Source organism: Saccopteryx leptura, chromosome 3 (genome assembly GCF_036850995.1).
Source record: "Saccopteryx leptura isolate mSacLep1 chromosome 3, mSacLep1_pri_phased_curated, whole genome shotgun sequence".
Classification (NCBI taxonomy): Eukaryota; Metazoa; Chordata; class Mammalia; order Chiroptera; family Emballonuridae; genus Saccopteryx; species Saccopteryx leptura.
The window spans coordinates 118,466,243-118,484,665 of NC_089505.1; the positions used below are offsets into that span (position 1 = coordinate 118,466,243).

At 44.9% G+C, this 18,423-nt stretch overlaps 1 protein-coding gene across 2 annotated transcripts in view; it reads right to left on the reverse strand.

Annotated features, from left to right (window-relative positions):
* ERI3 (ERI1 exoribonuclease family member 3) overlaps positions 1–18,423 on the reverse strand; it is a 130,527-nt gene that overhangs the window by 92,493 nt on the left and 19,611 nt on the right. For both annotated transcript variants that reach the window (XM_066376102.1, XM_066376101.1), the window contains exon 4: positions 5,357–5,473. In XM_066376102.1, the coding sequence (XP_066232199.1) occupies positions 5,357–5,473 (117 nt within the window). The remainder of the gene's footprint in view (positions 1–5,356; positions 5,474–18,423) is intronic.

The following is an 18,423-nucleotide window of genomic DNA, read 5'->3' on the forward strand; positions in this document are numbered from 1 at the left end:
CTTCCACAGCCACACACTGAGCAGGCAGTGGCCCTGTGTTTTGTCTCAGGCACACAGGGCTCAGAGTCCAGAGGAGACTTGTTATCAATTCCAGTTCCCATGACCAGACTAACTACTGCCAGTGGGCCCTTTTTGGCCCAGCTTCTCTCCTGCTTAGTTCTTCTAGGGCCAAGCCATGAGTTGGAGCTTTGGGTCAGGACTATCCTGGAAAAGAGGGCCTACAGCCATTCTTACTTCTTGGAAAGCTCCAGGGTGTGTGTGCCAGATTCATATTTGGTCTGAGCTTCTGGGGCAAGAGTAGGGCTACTCCTTCTCTTGGCTCCCACCTAGGGCCACTCAGATGAGCTGAACACCGAAGTGCTTCCAGACACTCAGGAAACCAATGGCACCCTTGCCAAGAACCCTTCTTGGAGATGGTACTCAGGTCAGCATCTGTGTACCCCAGAAGCACCTGCTCTGGGCCCTAGGAAAATCACTCATTTGGGAGATAAAATCATTCTACCAAAAAGGAAAAGCAGGGGTGCTGCTCTGTAGGAGCTCTCACTACAGACTAGGCCTGCCTCTTCCCACCCTAGGGTAAAGGCTGGGGTTCCAGGATCCCGCGGCTTTCCCAAATTCCTCTCCAGTGGTCAGCAATCCTAGAATCATCAGGCTGGGAGGAATCTAGCGAGTTCAGCTCCCTCTCTCTCCCTGCTTCCCATACAACTTGTAGTCCAGCAAGACATGGCTACAGCTCACTTCCTAAAGGACTTAACCCCCAGAAACACAGGGGCTTGGGCTCTTGGTTCAACTGGAGGCAACCTTCCAGGGGGAGGCCTCATTCCCCTGTGTCAATTCCTCCAAGGATGGACTACTGTGTTATCAGCTCTGCCAAGGAACTGAATGAAGAGGAGTGAAGTTTAAAAAGTTAGTCCCTATACCTGATACTGACAACAGGTAAAATACCTGAAAGAATTATACCACAAATTGTGAGGAAGAGAGACAATTTAATAAAACCAATATTGGGAAGTTCTACTTTAGGCATAACTTAAATCTTTCATGCTACAGTTTAAACTCATTCCCACTTAGATTAATATATATTTGTAAAAAGCTTTCACATCCTCACAATGAAAGGTACTAGAGCAAAGCCAAGTATTATTAAGCTGAGAACCAGGGCTCACGGGCTAAACAGAACTCAGAGACCTTAACCACTTAAAGCAGGAGAGGTGAGAGGAAGAATTAATGTGTGCTCTATGGATCCTTTCACTGAGGGATTACAGATTAACTCCTGCTTCTCCAAACTCAGAAACCACAAGGCGAGGGGCTTTTGACCCTGACTGATAGATAACATGACTGGTGGTTATTGAGATAGCCTACCCACATAAGGGCTTTGTCCAGGAATGAACCAGCTTCATCATAAACACTAGCAACTACAGGAAGCAGCCCAGGACACTTGGTGCCAACAGCATGTCAGCATCCAGCACTTTCTCCTTTCACAGTTTATCTCCAACATAATCGTATTCTGACACCAAGACAGTTTGTTGATTACATAAGCACTTGTCTCTGGTGTGCAATCTGATAATCAGACCCACTCTTTCTTGCTCAAAGAGACCAATAAATCTCACCCTTTATAAGTACAGGTGCAAGACAAAGCCCTTTACTGGCATTTAGCACCATGGGTATTTTTCCACTTTTTTCACAATAATGACAATGACAAGACTGCCCATGGTCAGGGACTGTATGGCAGTCCAGCTGCTAGACATAGAGATCTGATGAGCTGGAGCAGATTCTAGAGGTGGTAGGGAAAGGGCTTGAGAAAGAATAAAACACATCCCATCCCATCCTGTCTCTGTAAGAACCATGTCTCTAGGCCGACTATCACCTGAAACTAAGAAAGGACCTCAAGAAGGCCAGTAACATATTCACCACACACAGCAGTAAGAGCGCCCGTATGTCACTACAGACTCACCCAAAGCAGAATCCCTCCTCTTGCTGACAGCACTGAGCCATTCTCTCCCCACTCCACACAAGCATTTGCCATGTGTGTACTCGTGTCGTGTGTGTATGCACACCTGAGTTCTTAAAAACCTCTTGTGCATGAGAGAAAATTCTACCAGAGGAGCTGCTTAGGTACAAGCAAGGGCTTTGGGTTGTTCCTCACACTTCCTAACGAAAGATTTCCTCTAGCTGGAAAGGCAGCTAGTGCCAGCTTGAATGAGGTCCGAGAACAATAGCCCCATCCTGTGTCCATGCCTCTCTCTGCACAGCAGCTCCACATGGTGCGGAGACAGGGCAATATTTAGATGATCTGACGTCTTTCAAAGAAGACTCTACTTACTCAACACAGCAAGTCAGCAGTACAGTTATTCTAGCAAGTGTGGAGGTTGAATAATTCCTTGACAATATTCATTCATTTAAGAAACACATATTAAGTGTTTGCTTGGTACCAGGCCCTAATGATGGGACAAAGATAGATCAGATCTAGTTTCTGCTCTCAAGGAACTCACAGTTTAGTGGGCAGACAGATAAATAATTACAGTATGATATATACGATCAGTGTTATGTTGGGGTGAGCATAACCCAGCCTTTCCAGGCTGCCCAGAGAAGGTGACTCTGAGCAGAGTCCTAGGGACAAGTAGGGGCTGGGGAAGGAGAGTGGGAGCATTATCCAGGAGAAGGACCTTCAGGTACAGAGGTGGATTATGAGAGGGTGACCTGTGAATGAGGGAAATGAGGGAAGGATGAAGCAGGGAGATATGAGGCTGGACAAAAAGGCAGGGACCAGGTCAGGGAGAGTTTTGAGCTCTGGAAGCCTGAGACAAAATGTAGACTAAAGGCCTGCAGCACAACCATACTTTCACTTTCAAAACAAGGATTTCCCAACACCACCATGCCTACTACTACCATCCAAATTATGTGTGTCTATGAGTGAAACTTTCCATAGCTTTCATCATAGTCCCACAATCCCTCCTCCCCAAAAAACAGGAAGTAGAGAGTCAGCCCGACTTGCGGATGTCTGGGGTTCGATTCCCGGTAAAGGCACACAGAAGAAGTGACCATCTGCTTCTCCACCCGTCAACCTCTCCTTTCTCTCTCTCCCTCTCTCTTTTCCCCTCCCACAGCCATGACTCAACTGGTTTGAGCGAGTTGGCTTCAGACACTGAGGCTGGCTTCATGGCTTCCACCTCAGGCACTAAAAAAAAAAAAAAATGGCTTGGTTGCTGAGCAACAGAGCAACAGCCCCAGATGGGCAGAGCAACGCCCCCTAGCAGGCTTGCCGGGTGGACCCCAGTCTAGGCGAATGCGGGAGTCTGTCTCTCTGCCTCCCCTCCTCTCACTAAAAAAATAAACAAATAAACAAAAATAAATAAAAAGCAGCAGCAACACTACTCTAAAGATCTTTTTTCCCAATACTATGGAACATCCACTCCTACCCAGGCCAAGTTCCAGCAGTGCTCTGTGTCATCCCTAAACAGGCAGCAACCATGACAAACTTTGGCCTCCTTGTCTATGCCAAGCAGCCCGGCTGGAACAGGATCCCCCAAGGGGAAGTTACTCACAAAGAAGAGGAAGAAAAGGACAAAAGACATTACATTTTCAGGCCGGTGGAGGGCTCAAGTAACTGGCTGGTTTAAGGAAAATTTTCCCTTCCCTCCTCATAAGGAAGGGGACTTTCATCACCATTAAAATGTTGATTTTTCAAAAGCAGCAAAAAAACCCAAAAAAAACAGATTAACACTCCCTGGTGATATAGGTAATTCCCAGGAAAAGGGGAAAAAAACAGTAAGCCCCAAGGGAGCAAGAACTTCAATATCTGCCTTGGCTAGCTGGTTCAGTGAATAGAGCATCGGCCCAATGTATAGATGCCCTAGGTTCAATTCCCAAGGGCACACAAGCGAAATGACCATTTGCTTCTCTCCCCTGCCCTCTTCCCCTCTTGAAGCCAGTGGCTCAATTGGTTGGAGCATAGGCCCTGGGTGCTGAGGATAGCTCAGCTGGTCGACTGGTGGAGCATCAGCCTCAGTGCTAAAAATAGCTCAGTTGATTCAAGCATTGGCCCGTTGCCCAGGTGGATCCCAGTCAGGGTGCATGTGGAAGTCTGTCTCACTATCTCCCTTCTCTCTCTCTCTCTCTCTCTGTCTGTCTCTCTGTCTCTCTCTCTCACACACACACACACACACACACACACAAAGAACCTCATTATCGTTTACCTGGAACAACAAAAGGCTTGAGAGTCTACACACCTTGGCATATGGATGCCTGCAACAAAATGCCCACCCAAGTCAGGCAGCAAACACTGGCACCAAGCCCAGAAGTGACCCTCAGGACCTCATGTCCGGGCTAAGTCAGCCTCAGAGCCCGCTGAGCCCTCCTATCAGTGGCAGGCAGGCCCTTCTCCAGCCTCCTTCACACCAAGGAGATTGTTTTGAGATTACTCAAGAACTTTCCTCCTGTTTCATTCATATGTAAAAGTAGATCTCTGAAAGAAGGCATGAAGTCTTTAATGAACCCTACCCCCAAATTTCTAAAAGAATTCTAGAAACACTCATGTTTTCCCATCACTTCTGTTACTATATATTCTTGACCATTCTTGTGATTTCACCACAGCCCGTGGCCACCAGAGAGCATCACAGAACACATCACAGGGAAAGCAGCCACAGCAGGCTCTCCATATAGTCATGAGAGTCTTAAGGGTGCCTCCTTTCTGTCAATGGCTCATTTGAGCCTCCAGCAAGCATGAAGATCTCAGTTAGTTCTGGTTTCACAGTCTGTAAAATGGAGCCACTGTTAACCTGCTGATAAGGTGGCTAAGTATAGTATCAGCCTAAGACAAAGATAAGGACATTTCAGCCTTGGCCAGGCTGTGCTCATATTCCACTTGGATTGCCCTTCTCCTTCCTCATTGATTCAGTGTGCTTCCCACAAACTCAACCAATGTTTCACATAGGGCCCCTTTTCTCAAAGACAGCGAAACATTGCCAGAAAGCTAAGAAAGTCTGAACCTCTTCTTCTAAGAAGCTGAAATCGTCACCTCTTACCAAGAGGCCCAAGGGAAATGAAACTGAAAAGAATCTGAGCCCCAGAAGCACCATCCTGCTCCTAGACTCCAAGTGCCCCGTCACCAGGAAGGGGAGGGATTACAAGGAAGGGAAATACTGGGGAAGCTGGGACAGAATGTGCCGCTGTTCTCCCTGGGTCTCCAATGACCAGACTGGCCCAAGGGGAACAGCAGACTTTGTAAAGAGCCAACTGCTGGGTCCAACGTGCACTTGCCTTAACTGCTGATAAGACCTAACTTTCCTTAATTGGCTGGTATACCAATGATCCAAAAGGTCTTGCCCTAGTAGCCCTTGCTGCCCAGAGCCAGGGCCCTTACCTCTGTGCAGAAGGGAGTAAGCTGTGGATGGACTACGGGCTGGACATACATGTGAAAGGTAGACTCAATCTCCATGGTCCGGCCATTTAATTTCAGGATGGGGAACTCGATGATTTCCTGGAATGGCAAAGACATAGAAGAGGAAAAATAAGTTGTTGTTTTTTTGTTTGTTTGTTTTTAAGTCAACCATTTCAAATAATAACTCAAAGTTAAGAATGAGGGAGTATTTTGAACTCATTACCTTCTGCCAGGCCAAACCCCAGACTGAGTAACTGAAGCAGTGCTAACTCAGTTACAGCCCTAACCCGCCCACTGTGAATATCCTCACAAGCTCCAGGGACCGGACACAGGCCCATCCTCATTATCTCTGGAAAAGGGGAGGGAAGACAGCAGCACAAGCTGCTCCAATTTCCCCAAGTGGTTCTCTAGCACAGGCTTGCTCACTAAAAGTAGGCCCCTCCTTTCCCTAGCCCAGGCCCCTGCCCTGAAGGGGCCTGGGTCTCCAGCCTTACAGATAACCAGCCATCAGACTAATGTACAGTGTATATGAAGTTTAAACAGAGCTAATGAATTTCTTGTTTTTACAAAAAAAAAAAGATACATAATAAATAAAACCAAAGGAGATATTAAAGAAGAGAAAACTGAGTAAGAGTAATGGGAGCTAGTGCCTCCCACCTTTCTTTCAGGCAGTAAACCCTACCCCCAACAAGCCCCCCCACTCCAAATCACTTAACCAGCCCTTCCCAGTCCACTGGAACGTAATGGAAGAGAAGAAGGAGGAGTGACAATTTGTTTGGTGTCTCTAAGATTAATTTGTCTCCGTTATTTAATAGAGATGCACAGCACCAAGGTCCTGATGTGCAAACAGGCTTGCAGAACGCTGGCTGTGCAGCAAGCCTCATACATCGCTCCTGGGAAGGGAGGAATGCACCAGAGGGGGGAGAGGGCAGGAGAGAGCACACATGCACCAAAGAGAAGAGGGAAAGCGAGCAGAGAGAATAAAAAAAATTATTGCTTTTTAATATTCAAAAACAGTTTGCAAAATTTAATCAAAGCAGAGGAAAAGCTAACATTTTTACTACTTTGACATTTTTATTAGCGCTTTCATAAATTTTTAAAACATGAATGGAATTAGTTTACAACACACACACAAAAAAAACTGCCCTGAAAACATCTGGAAGAGACAAATAGGAAATAATAAAATAAATAAATAAAAGCAAAATCCTCCGAGTAAAATTAGCATGTGAGAAAGGCCTCCACTGCAGAGAGGGAGAGAAGGGGGGCTCTGCCCACTCAGTGGTTCCAGCAGTCAGTTCCAGCTCCATTCCTATCCCAGGTCCCCCATTCTGGAGAGGACCTTTCCAGTATCACTGAAATCAAGGCAAATTGGTCCTCTCCAGGGAAAGCCTAGATCAGCAACAGCGAAGCTGTTGACATCCGACTGCACTCAGAAACGGGCACGTGGAAAGACAGGAGATATGGCCGATCTCCTTCCTACCCAGGGCAGCCAGGTGTCCTTTCCCTACCCCCTAAATTGACCCACTACTATCAGGCATGTTTTTAAAGCATCTATTTTTATCCAACATATTACTGCAGGACTGAAGACCAAATGAAGGTTGTCAGATTTCATGAGAGATTCAAAGGTCCTGGTAGCTTGGTTTCCCTGGGGTGATACCCAAAGATGGAGAAGCTGACAAGAGTCCCCTGAAATAGGAAGGGCAGAGAGGCAACAAGGCTGGAGCCAAGGGGGAACAGAGAGGAAGCCCAGACTGCTGCTCAGGCTGAGTGATGCTTCTTCCTCTCAATGTGTTTCCCAATTCCTTGGGCCTCTTATTCCCACAATGCACACAAAACTGGCCAGGTAGAAGAGTGTGGTGCTGAAAAACAAAATTGAGGAACACACACACACACACACACACACACACACACACACAGACACACACACAATACATATTGGTCCCCCTAAAAAATCAGATATCCAAGGTCTTCAAGAGCCAACTCTGAGGTGCAGCTCATCTGACTCCTTAATTTCTGATGTAACCCTTCAACTCGCACTAAGCAGAAAAAATACTTCCCCAACAGAAAGAGCTCCACAGCCTGGTGAGTTTGGATGCCCTGGTGTCTCAGGAAACAAATACAGCCAGCTCCTCAGTAACAATGTTAGCTGGGCCCACAATGAAATTTAACCTGTGACACAACTGTACTTTTCATTTAAACTTTCATTTCGAGAGAAGCAGTGTTTGGAGACCTGCAGTTTGTCCTGCTAATAAAGACAAGTGTTGGGACCTTTAAGGATGCCATTCATCTCTGGCTTTTATTAAATTCAATTTTCTTAAGCCCATGATACATTATGAAATTAGGAGTTGACATTCCTCTGGAAACAAAAATATCTATCAAACACAAATAGAAAAAAACCCTCTATTACCAAGAATTTATGGCTTAAAGTTGATCACTTTCCACTTTTTTACAAGCACATGGCTTGTTTTAGATATCTGAAATGTTATTATATATCTAGAATTTCATTAGTATTTATTATAAAACAGTAAGCGCTTCAGCTCCTCTCTGACCAGCACCCAGTAGATTCTCTGAAAACTTGGTCTGTGGGTTTCCCCACTGCAGCTCCATCCTCACTTGGCTGCTGCTGGCTTCTTCACCCCTGGGGAAATGGAGCCAACCTAACTGCTCATGCTCACTGTCACCCTCTCAGAGAGGAAGAACAAGCCAGCCTTGGCTCCATGAAAAAGAGGGGTAACTCAGAGAGGTTACCCCAAGTACTAGGTTGGTCACATTAATCTCAAGAGCTTATGAAGACGTGCTTTCGCGCCAGCTTCTGGGGCAGCTGCTTTGATAATGAAACTTATCCTTGCCCTTTCTCTTTTTCCCTCCCGCAATTTCATTATTCCTTTAGAATGATGAAAGGGATCTTCTTATTTTTCTTTAAGGAGGAGTTGAGTGTCTGCTTGTATAAAGGTAGCACCAGGAGGGAAAGAACTTCTTTTCTTTTTCTATTCATACTTTCACAATTCCTTAAATTTGTATGTCATTTGCATTCAGTTCAACCACCTGAGCATCTACGATAGTATGTGCAGGACACCAGACAGGTGGTGGAGTGGTTTTTAGAGTTAAGTTGTAGTCTCTGCTTTGGAGAAGTCCACAAACTAGTGAGCAGAAAAGATACGTGAACAAATAATGAACACTGCACTATGATAAGTATCTTAGTGGAGGGATATACCACGTGTTAGGCTTTTCAGTTTACAATGTGCTTTCAATATATTTTCCCATTTTACCCTCATTAATCCTGGAAGATAGGTCATATCATCATAATCATCATCATCAGGTCATAAATCAATACTATCAAGCACCTACTATTTACCAGACAGGCTGGGTGTGGACACAGATACATACAATGAGAAGTGACTCCTCTCTGTGAGGTGCTCAGAGTCTAGGGAAAGGGTAGAGAGAGGTTAACCTCAACTCTGTTGGAGACATGTGGAAAATGAAATCACTTCATTCCATTCACCTACTGTTTACTATGTGGCAGATATTCTGCTAAATGCTAACAGGAATGATTTCATTGAATCCTCCTAACAACTCATGAGGTGGGAACCATTATCCCTATTTTACAAATAAACTAAGGCCCAAAAAGAAGTTGTCACTTGCTCAAGGATATACTGCTACTAAGGGACAGAGCTGGGACTCCACATGGGGAAAAGGAAACTTACAACAGTATGACTAGAAGCTTTCAAAATCTGAAGGGTTAAGAAAGATCTGATTCTTTTAGTCTGAAAGCCTGTCTTTAGGGAGCTCAGTCTACTATCTCCTAGGAAGAGAGCTGCTCTCAAGTTACCAGAGCAATAGATGTGGACTATTCCAGGCAGAAAGTCCTAAGGAATTGCTACTGAACAGCTTCCACTACGGCTGCAGTGACACAGGTGGCACTGTGCTCCGTGCCTGGGGAGGGCAGGGACCATGAGCTTGCACCTCCAGCATCCAACTCCATTCTAACACGCAGACTTTACTCTCCCAACTTCTGGTGTGTAGACATATAAAGGGGCTGTTAAATGGCAAGACCAAGCATGTGGCTCTAACAGAAAACACCCTGCTTTAGCAGAGCTCTCCATAGGAACAGAGAGGTGACGTGATCTACCCAAGGTGACAAAGATGGTAAGCCAGAATTTAAACCCAGACATGGAGCATTCTAAAGCACTTTCTACCAGATCACTTGCCTCTCACCTTTAAATGGTTTCTCATCCTCCCTCAACTGCTAAAAACCACCAATGTCCCAGTTTGCTGTTTCTCCAGACCAAGGGTTTCCTGGAACACAGGACCTCCAGAGCTAAAATTGGGGCAGTTGGTCACCCTACACCAGTGGTCGGAAAACCGCAGCTTGTGAGCCACATGCAGCTCAATCAGATTGAGGACGTTTTTAGCAAAGGCCAGTTTAGGAGTACCCTAATTAAATTAGTAACAATGTACCTACCTATAGTTTAAGTTTAAAAAATTTGGCTCTCAAAAGAAATTTCAATGGTTGTACTGTTGATATTTGGCTATGTTGACTAATGAGTTTGCCGACCACTTCCTACACCATCCACAAGTTGTCTAAACCACTGGGCTGTCTAAAGTCAAGCACTGGAACCCAAAAAGTTGATGATGCATGCAAACTGGCCACAACTTAACAACTAAGGCAAAGCTTTATTAGAACGTGGGTTTTTCAAAGTATCCATGATTCTAAATCAATTGTACCTGCTGTCTTTCTCAATAAAATGCCAGCTACAAAGTCTTTTTTTTTTTTTAAGGGGAGGGAAGACAGATAAAAAGGAAGAACCAAGTAAATATTCTTTTACCTTTTTAAGTGAGCAGAGGTTTAAGTTGGAGCAAAGGTTCTGAATGCAGCTGCTTTCTAATTGCTCAACTAGGAACCCCAGAGATTTTCTTGATAAACTGAGGACAAAACTGTAACAGCATTTCAAATGAAATTTCACACCCACAATCAGTAGATTACAAGAAATAAATGTGTAGGTTGGTTACAGGGTATTCAAACTCCCTTCAACTAAAGTATCTGTAGTGATAAGATTATATTTGAAGACAGAACAACAAAAACAGGATTTTAAACAGGAGAGACCTAGGTTAAACAGTTGGAATTTCTTGACAATGGGACAGAGGGTTTAATAGTGTAGTGTGCTTACAGACCTTTTTTCCAAAACACAGATTCTCCTTTGCCTAAGCTGATGGTTCTGTAGTCCGGTGTGAAATGAGGGAATGAGCAGATCATTTTCATGGCTTCCCCTCTCAACCTAGGAACTGGTATTTCCTTAATTTAGAGGCAGTAACGACTCATCTATCCCTTCCCTTCATGTTCTGAAGAAAACTCCAAAAAGTGTGTGTCCCTGAACAGAAAAGTTTGATAAAATCCAAAAGCAACCTCACACCACAAGGTAGAAAAAGTAGGACTTGGCAAAAAAACATGGGTTTTATCCAAATACTTGGTTTCTAGATAAATGTCCCACGGAAAGGCAGGCCCTTTCTCCAAGAGATCTAGGAGCCTCCTGGCCACAGTGACAAGGGAAAGCCGAGAGGGAAAAGTAAGGGGTACACTGGGCAACAGATGGGGCATGGTGCGCTTAACAGTTTCTTCCTTGGGAAAAAAAAAAGACATTTTATGCACAAGGAGCTTATTTCTTAAACAAACACTCGTGGTTTTGATTTACACCACAGCCTGCTCCTAAATAATTTATGGCGGGTTAAATTTATTGCCGAGCCCTGGCTAGCTGCAAATTCGAATTGCCAAATAATTAGATTTTAGGGCAAAGCTTATAAATTACCCGTCGATTTGTCCGGACTTGTTTGTCAGTTGCTTTGTGCTTCGGGTCATCTTTGGCATTTGGCTGTTTGGGTTTTAATTGCTGATTTACACTTTGACAGATGAGAGCTGATGCTCGAAGTTTCAGGACAAGGAAGGGTAAAAAAATCGGAGCTTTAAAAGGCTGATTTTTTACCTACATGTCCCTCTTTATCCATCCTCACAGACTCCAAAGCAATTAAAATGTAGAAAAGAGGCTGAAAATGAATACTGCTATTCTTTATTGGGGGAGTGGCACAGTGAATTATAATTTACTAATAGCTAAATTTTAAAAATATGCATAATACCAATAAAAGAAGAAGACAAGAAGTCTTTGAAACTGGATCCTCACCCAGGTATGCACACCTCTGTCTACCTCTAAGTGCACATGACCCAGGATCAACCTCAGTTCAAACATTTTTAGATATTCAATTGTAATAACTTCAGATATTAGTGGTCTCTGTGAAGGTGACCCTTTAGGGCAGCCAGCAACCAAATGATTTCTTTGTAGCTACCTGTATATATATATATATCTGTCATGAAATTAATTTAAACAAATCTCAGGTTGTGTACAGGAAAGGTTCCCCAGAGGCAGCACTGAGGGAGGGCAGGGAAGTGGATGGGTGCCAAGTCCAACTTACTATTCCACTGGAGGCGGAAAAAATCGTGCTTGACTCTGTCCACTATGTTGATAGAGGGCCTGTAGGCTCTCTCTATGCTCCCCAGAGAAGAAGGGCCTACCTCCCAGCCACCTGCTATACCCCAATAGTTTACTGTGAGGCCATCAGTCAGAATAATACTAGCAGTAATTCTACTAATAAGAGCTGACACATATAGCTGTTACATGCCAGGCACTATTCTAAGCACTTACATTTATCCTCCCAACAGTCCTATAAGACTGGTACTATTGTTGACCTCATTTTGCCAATAAGACAAGGGAGGCATAAAGAGTACAAGTAACTCGCCCAAGACAAGCCATACGGCTAGTAGGTGCTAGAGACTAGGCTCAAATTCATAGAGTCCAATTTGAGAGTCCGTGCTCTGAACCACTATGCTATATTGCTTCTCACCTGAATAGAATCTACCTAGCTTTCCTAACTTTGGAGGTCCAGATTCCACACTCTGGTACTGGGACATATGCAGCCAAAGCCCGTGCTTTGGGAAAAGTCATGCAACATGCTTGAGATCACAAGATGAACTGCAGAGGCTGGGTTAAACAAAGGCCAGTTTTCTAATCAATGCAAATACTGTACCAATGACTCACTAGCTGGGTGAAGAGGTGGGGGTGAATAACAGGTGATCAAGATAGGACCGAGCCCACTGACTCACAGAGAGGGTTCTGATCAGGTAACATGTATAAGAACCCAGAGGGGCTGGCTGGGCTTCAAGAGGCCTTGTTCACCAACCTCATCCACAGCTCCAGTGGCTGCTGGTTTTGTCATAGAAGACTACATCCCCATGGGGTACTTCATAGGTTCCCTTTTCTCTGTCCACACCTGACAGCCAGCTGCCAGGACAGGGAAATGGCTGTGCTAGCATGACAGCATATTTGAAAATCACTGACCAGTAAATAAGTAATACACAGACTGATCTCTTGCCCACAATGTGCTAAACACTTATCTCACACACTGGCTCGTTTGATCCCACATCTCTGTAAGGCAGGCGGAATTACTACCATACAGAGGAGAGAGATAAGGCAGTCAGTGGTTCTCAACACATGGTCCCTCACAGGCAGCATCCCAACAGAAAATTTAATAGAAATACAAGGTCCTGGCCTTCACCCCCAGCCTTTTTGAATCAGAACCCTGAGGTGTGGCCAGCAATCTGTGCTTTAACAAACCCTCCAGACGATTCAATGCTTGCTCAAGTCTGTGCAATATGCTGAGGCTCCAAGCTGGGGTCTCCTCACCAACCACCACATCCCACACCATCATCATGAACTTCCTCAGTCTAAGGCCTGCCCCAACACTGTTTTCCTAGTCATGTGAAAGTAGACCTTATTAAAATACCATGTTTTATTTCATTCACCATTCCCATTAGTTGGCTCCTCCATCCCCAACTAATGCCCTAGTCTTTGTCAGTTGATCAGTTGTCTTTCCATTCAAATACTGTCAGTGGTGGGAAAAAAGAACCCATGAACAATGCAGATAAGTGCCTGGCCTCCATTTACAACACCACGATCTCCAGCCATGGCTCTCAGTTTGCATCACACTTTTGGAGAGCATGATTCTAAGCTCTCTAGCCAGATATCATCCTATCCACCCAACCATCACCACCTACCTCCCCCAACAGGCCAAGAGCCAAACAGTTCATCAAACAGATCCTAGAGTACCCACCCACATCACCACTAAGGAACTCACCTACTACATACCAGTTCTCCCTGATATGGATCTTCAGCTCAGCGCACTCCATTTATAACCCTAAATTCCACACTCCACTCCTTACCAAATCTCTTAGCACCACTGACTCCCAGGAGCCCACTAGTATCCACAGGAGCTATCAGCTATTTAAAATCATGGTTCTCAAGCTCATTCCTTTCCCAGCATATCTAAGGGCTGTAACATATAACTTCTCTCCGTTCCCACCACCACCACCACCTTAGTTCAACCCACTAATATCTCTTTCAAATAATACCTCCTAGCCAGTTTCCATATATCCATTTTTAACCCCTTAGAGCACCTTCCCTTCCATTCCCATGAACTTGGCTTGCAAGGGCATTCTGTTTCTTCCTTCCCACTCAATAATACATTCACGCTTCCTATTCTGGCTCACCAATTTAGCCCCCAGCCTCACTGTGGACTCTGTATGCTCCTTTCTTTTCAGGAACTTCAGGGTCTCCAACTAAGCCTCGGACCAGACCTTGGCTAGAAGGGCCTCCCCAGGACCAGACACTGACCGTAGCACTGGAAGAGAAGTGGTGCACGTATTTAACAGATCTGCTTTGCTGCCCATAGACCAAGATCCCCCACTGGCCAACGACATACAGAGATAGGCTCAAAACTGCAGTCCATCCCAAGATACCTCAGCTTCAGACTGAAAGCTTCCCTGTTGTCTGTCTCTCCCTCCACAGTCTATTTACCTCCTTTCTGCTTCTCCCAGCACCTAACAGGATTTTGCCTGCAGCAGCACTCAGTCCACACAAACCCTTCCCTGCATGTCCCATCCTGCTCACCCTTCTGCTGCAGACCTGCCAGCCTGGGGGGCTAGTGTCAATCTGGGAACACTCGCATTTCAGGCTTTTAGGCTATGACTCAATTTTCACAGCTAGAGCTCAAAACATCACATAAATGTATGACTGTAGGAGCTTTTAAAGCATTGTGAACACCCAGGATAAGAGAATAAAAAATAATCATTCCAATGGCATGTTAATCAAAATGATGCAGGATCCTTTTCCCCAACAAAACAGAGATGGAGAAAGCATCTCCTAACATCAGTTTCCTCATGTCAAACAACTGAGATCAGTCTACAAAGTGTGAAATGTAACCAATAACGCTGAGGGAGAAAAAAGGATGGGGACAGGGAAAGACGAAAGCTGTGTCCTAACTTAACTACTCCTCTGCATTTCACTGCCCACTTATTCCTTCCTGACCGACTGGCTTTCTCTCTATGGCTATTATATACCTGTTGCTGCCACTCAGAGGGGAGCTCAACCCCCACCCGCATGCCTTCCAGTCTTCTGTGCTGTAGCAAATCTTCCCTTGTTACCCAGGTCTCCTGCCTCTTCATTAATCCTTTCCACCCATTTACCTATTTGAAGGGTACAAACCTCCCTGATCTATGTAAGGTGGGTCTTCCCGAGGCATACTTAGCAGCTCCAGATCCAAACTGCCAATATTTCTGGACGTGGTAGGGGGGTGTCATGTCATTCTCAAGCCCTTGTCTCTCTCCAGAGACCTAGCAGCCTGGCCCAGTGCTGCCTTCAGTGGCAGCTGAGGTGTCAGATGACTCCTTCCTGATGATGCCTCAGGGCCTCAGCTCACATATTTATTCATTGACCTTCATCCTTTTTTGCCCACACTTTATAGGCTAAAATTCTCTTAAACCTCTTTCAGCCTTCATACTCTCACTCACAGCATCCCAGTAAGACCGTCTAGCTTGAATGTGAGAAATACCATGTAACTAACACAGATAACCCTACTAACCAAACGGTGAAATATTTGCCAGGTTCAAAGTCCTCATCCTCCCTCTTCTTCATTTTTAATATTCCCACAAACAAGCCTGCAATCCAGGTCAGTTTTTTCAGATTTAGATTATTCCTCCTGGCTATCCCAAGAGTACCTTCTACAACAGTTCTGAGAAGCCTCAGACCTGCCTGGCCCTCTCCAGTCTCCTAAGTTTCTCTTACCAGGAGGCCTACGCAACCCTCGCCTATGCTGCAAGCAGTATTGATCAATCCCCTCTTTTGTGCCCCATTGTACCAAGAACTTACCTATGTGACAGTAGTTATCATACTGCTAAATGGTGTCTACTCTCCTCAAATATGAGCTCCTTAAGGGTAGGGACCATTTTCTACTTGTCTTTCTAGCCCCAGCATCTAACACAGAGCTTGAAGTTGCTATTCAAAGAGTAAAAAGAGGCCTTTTCATGGGCTCTAAGGTAGTTACAATAAGGTCCTCCCCATTCCTTTACCCACTTGGTTGGTTTTGTCATGTCCAACAAAAACCTTAAAAGGCAGCTCAGTGTCACCGTTAGTTTACAGTCCCTGATTTCATTCACCATTTATCAATGGCCCTATTCTTTAGAGCTCTTCCCCACCACCAACCTTAGCCCAGTCCCTAACAAAATCTGCATTCCAACAGCTGTCTCAGCCTTGGAGAGGCCACCAGGATATTAAGAGGCTGGGAGTGGGGGGGGAGGGCACTTTCTGATTTGCACTAAATTATGTGGTGATTTTGTTTCCAGTGACCCAGTGCTCCCTAAGGAAAGTCCCTGGTCCCACCCTAGGCAACTCCATAGCCTAACTATATACACATCATGAAAACTTAAAGGTAGAGGGTAGAGAAGCTATCTCAATAGAGCAAATAAGCCCACTTTGATCATGTAATCCCACCATGCATCAGTTCCCCACTCCCTGTGTATTTTGCTTCTACATTGCTATGTCGGCTCCAAATAAAGAAGGGCCCTTCGGTTTTCATGTGAAGTTACAACAGGGCCAAGATGAGGACATAGCAAATGGTTATTCCCTTTCAGGAAGCAATAGTGAGGAGCCACAGTGAGAACTGGGGGAGGCCCATCCCTGAAAGGGACCACCAGGGAACTGCAGGTGGAGGAGGGGGCTTTGGAAGAGGGAGAAGGAAATACCACATTTATGGAGGCAGCAACAAAAAGGACAAAAGGAGCTAGTAAGCTGCCACCATCATTGGCCACCATTAGAGGAATTCACTTATAGTGACCCTGGAAGAGATGTGTTAAAGCAGAGATATACTAAAAAGAAAGGCAATAATTGGTCTGATGGGCAGGGGAAAAATTATTCCAGGAGTCGGGAGCCTGTGCAAGAACACTTACGGCTCACACAGTCGTCATAACTCAGCCCCATCAAGCATTTTGTGCTCTGCTTATGGTGTTAACTTTAATGTCTTAACATATAACACCATCCGCACTAACACAAAATACTACACACGCCAGATGAGGCTGAGTTATAGTTGCTGTGGGAAGCATAACTTTGAATTTCCTGATTTTGGTGCATTTAATCTCAACCATAACGTTACATTAACGTCGGTTTTGCATTTCATTTCCCAGTTTAGAAGAATAGTGTCAGCGCCTTCGCCTGTCTGTACAGAAATAAAAGTGCAAGCTGACTGGGACCACAGGCAGACAGACTACAGCCCAACAACTGGGCTCTCCTGCTAAAAAGCCTGCCCCGACCCCTCCCACTTGGAGGAGCTGCAGCCAGAACAAGTGAGCTGAGAGGAAAGGTTAGGCTCTTTTTCTACGGAACTGCCTTTCCGTGTACTTGATGTGTGCAGGAATCAAAAGCAGAGAGAAGAAGCTAAATCCACAGCAAGATCATTATGTGTGAACTGGGTGGGGGTTTGGGGACCAGGGGTCCTGCCTTTCAGCCTTGAATGAGAAGGGAATCAATATAGTTTCATTTATAGGGATCTTAACCAATTTCCTATAAAGTTTTCCAAAATGTCTCTCACAAAAGACTAATAATTATGTGTCAGTTCTGTCATACTGAAATTCTCCAAATGCCCCTCTCCTGAATTATTCCTTCTCATGCCACCATCAACCCTTCCCCACCCTACCCTCCCAAAATAACCCAGCATCTGGACAATTTTCTATAAAAAGAAACTCCTTTGCTCATAGTTCTAATTCAAAATGCAGATGGAGTCTCTTCAAGAATTCCTTATTTAAAAAGAAAAAAAAAGCCCCTGTGGACAAAGACCAAACACTAGAAAACTCCCAACCCCAAAGGTCAACTTTCTCCAAAGTTGGGGGCACCTGAATACAGAGGGAAAGGACAACAGTCAGCAAGGCTGCTACAGAGCAGTGAGATAAAGGCTTAGACCAGACCGGGTAGCTGATGGATGACCAGGGGGAACTGAGGGAGGGAGCGTAGGCAGCAGCCAGGACATCAAATCCCCAGAGCAGGAGAGCTGGGCTGGCCCATCACTGGCCATCAGCACAGCTCAGGTTACCGCCTCCTCCCCTGTGTGTTGGCCTACACCTCATTTTCCTCGCTTACATTTGCTCTGGTCATTTCTGAACACTGAGGTGGTGAGATAACTGCCCTGAGGTTAAAGATGCACAATTAAAGATTCCACCAAAGCTTTCAGGCTGCTCCCTGGACCTGGGGGTCACAACCACCACCATTCCAAGCACACCCCCAACCAAAATGAGCAACATGAAACCCTGCTAGCAGGATAAAGGAACCACAATTTAAAAGCATTTTAAACCATCTAAATTAAAATTTAAGTGAAAAAAATGTTTTCAAATGGAAAAAGTCTCATATTCAACCAATACCTATTATGTTGATCTGAATTAAAACATGTAAAATAAAATGAGTGCAAAACCCAGAAAGTGAAAGCCTATTACTGGCAAACCTACCATTCCAGTTTCACCTGGCTGAGCAAAGTACAAAAATAAACAGTAAAAAGGATAACAAATTGAAAATATCACATTATACTATGTTTATAACCAATATTGTTACACACCCAAGCACAGTAGAGCTTACACCTGTTAGTTTTTCTAGTGGCATTCCTTTGGGAATAGTTCTAATAACTTG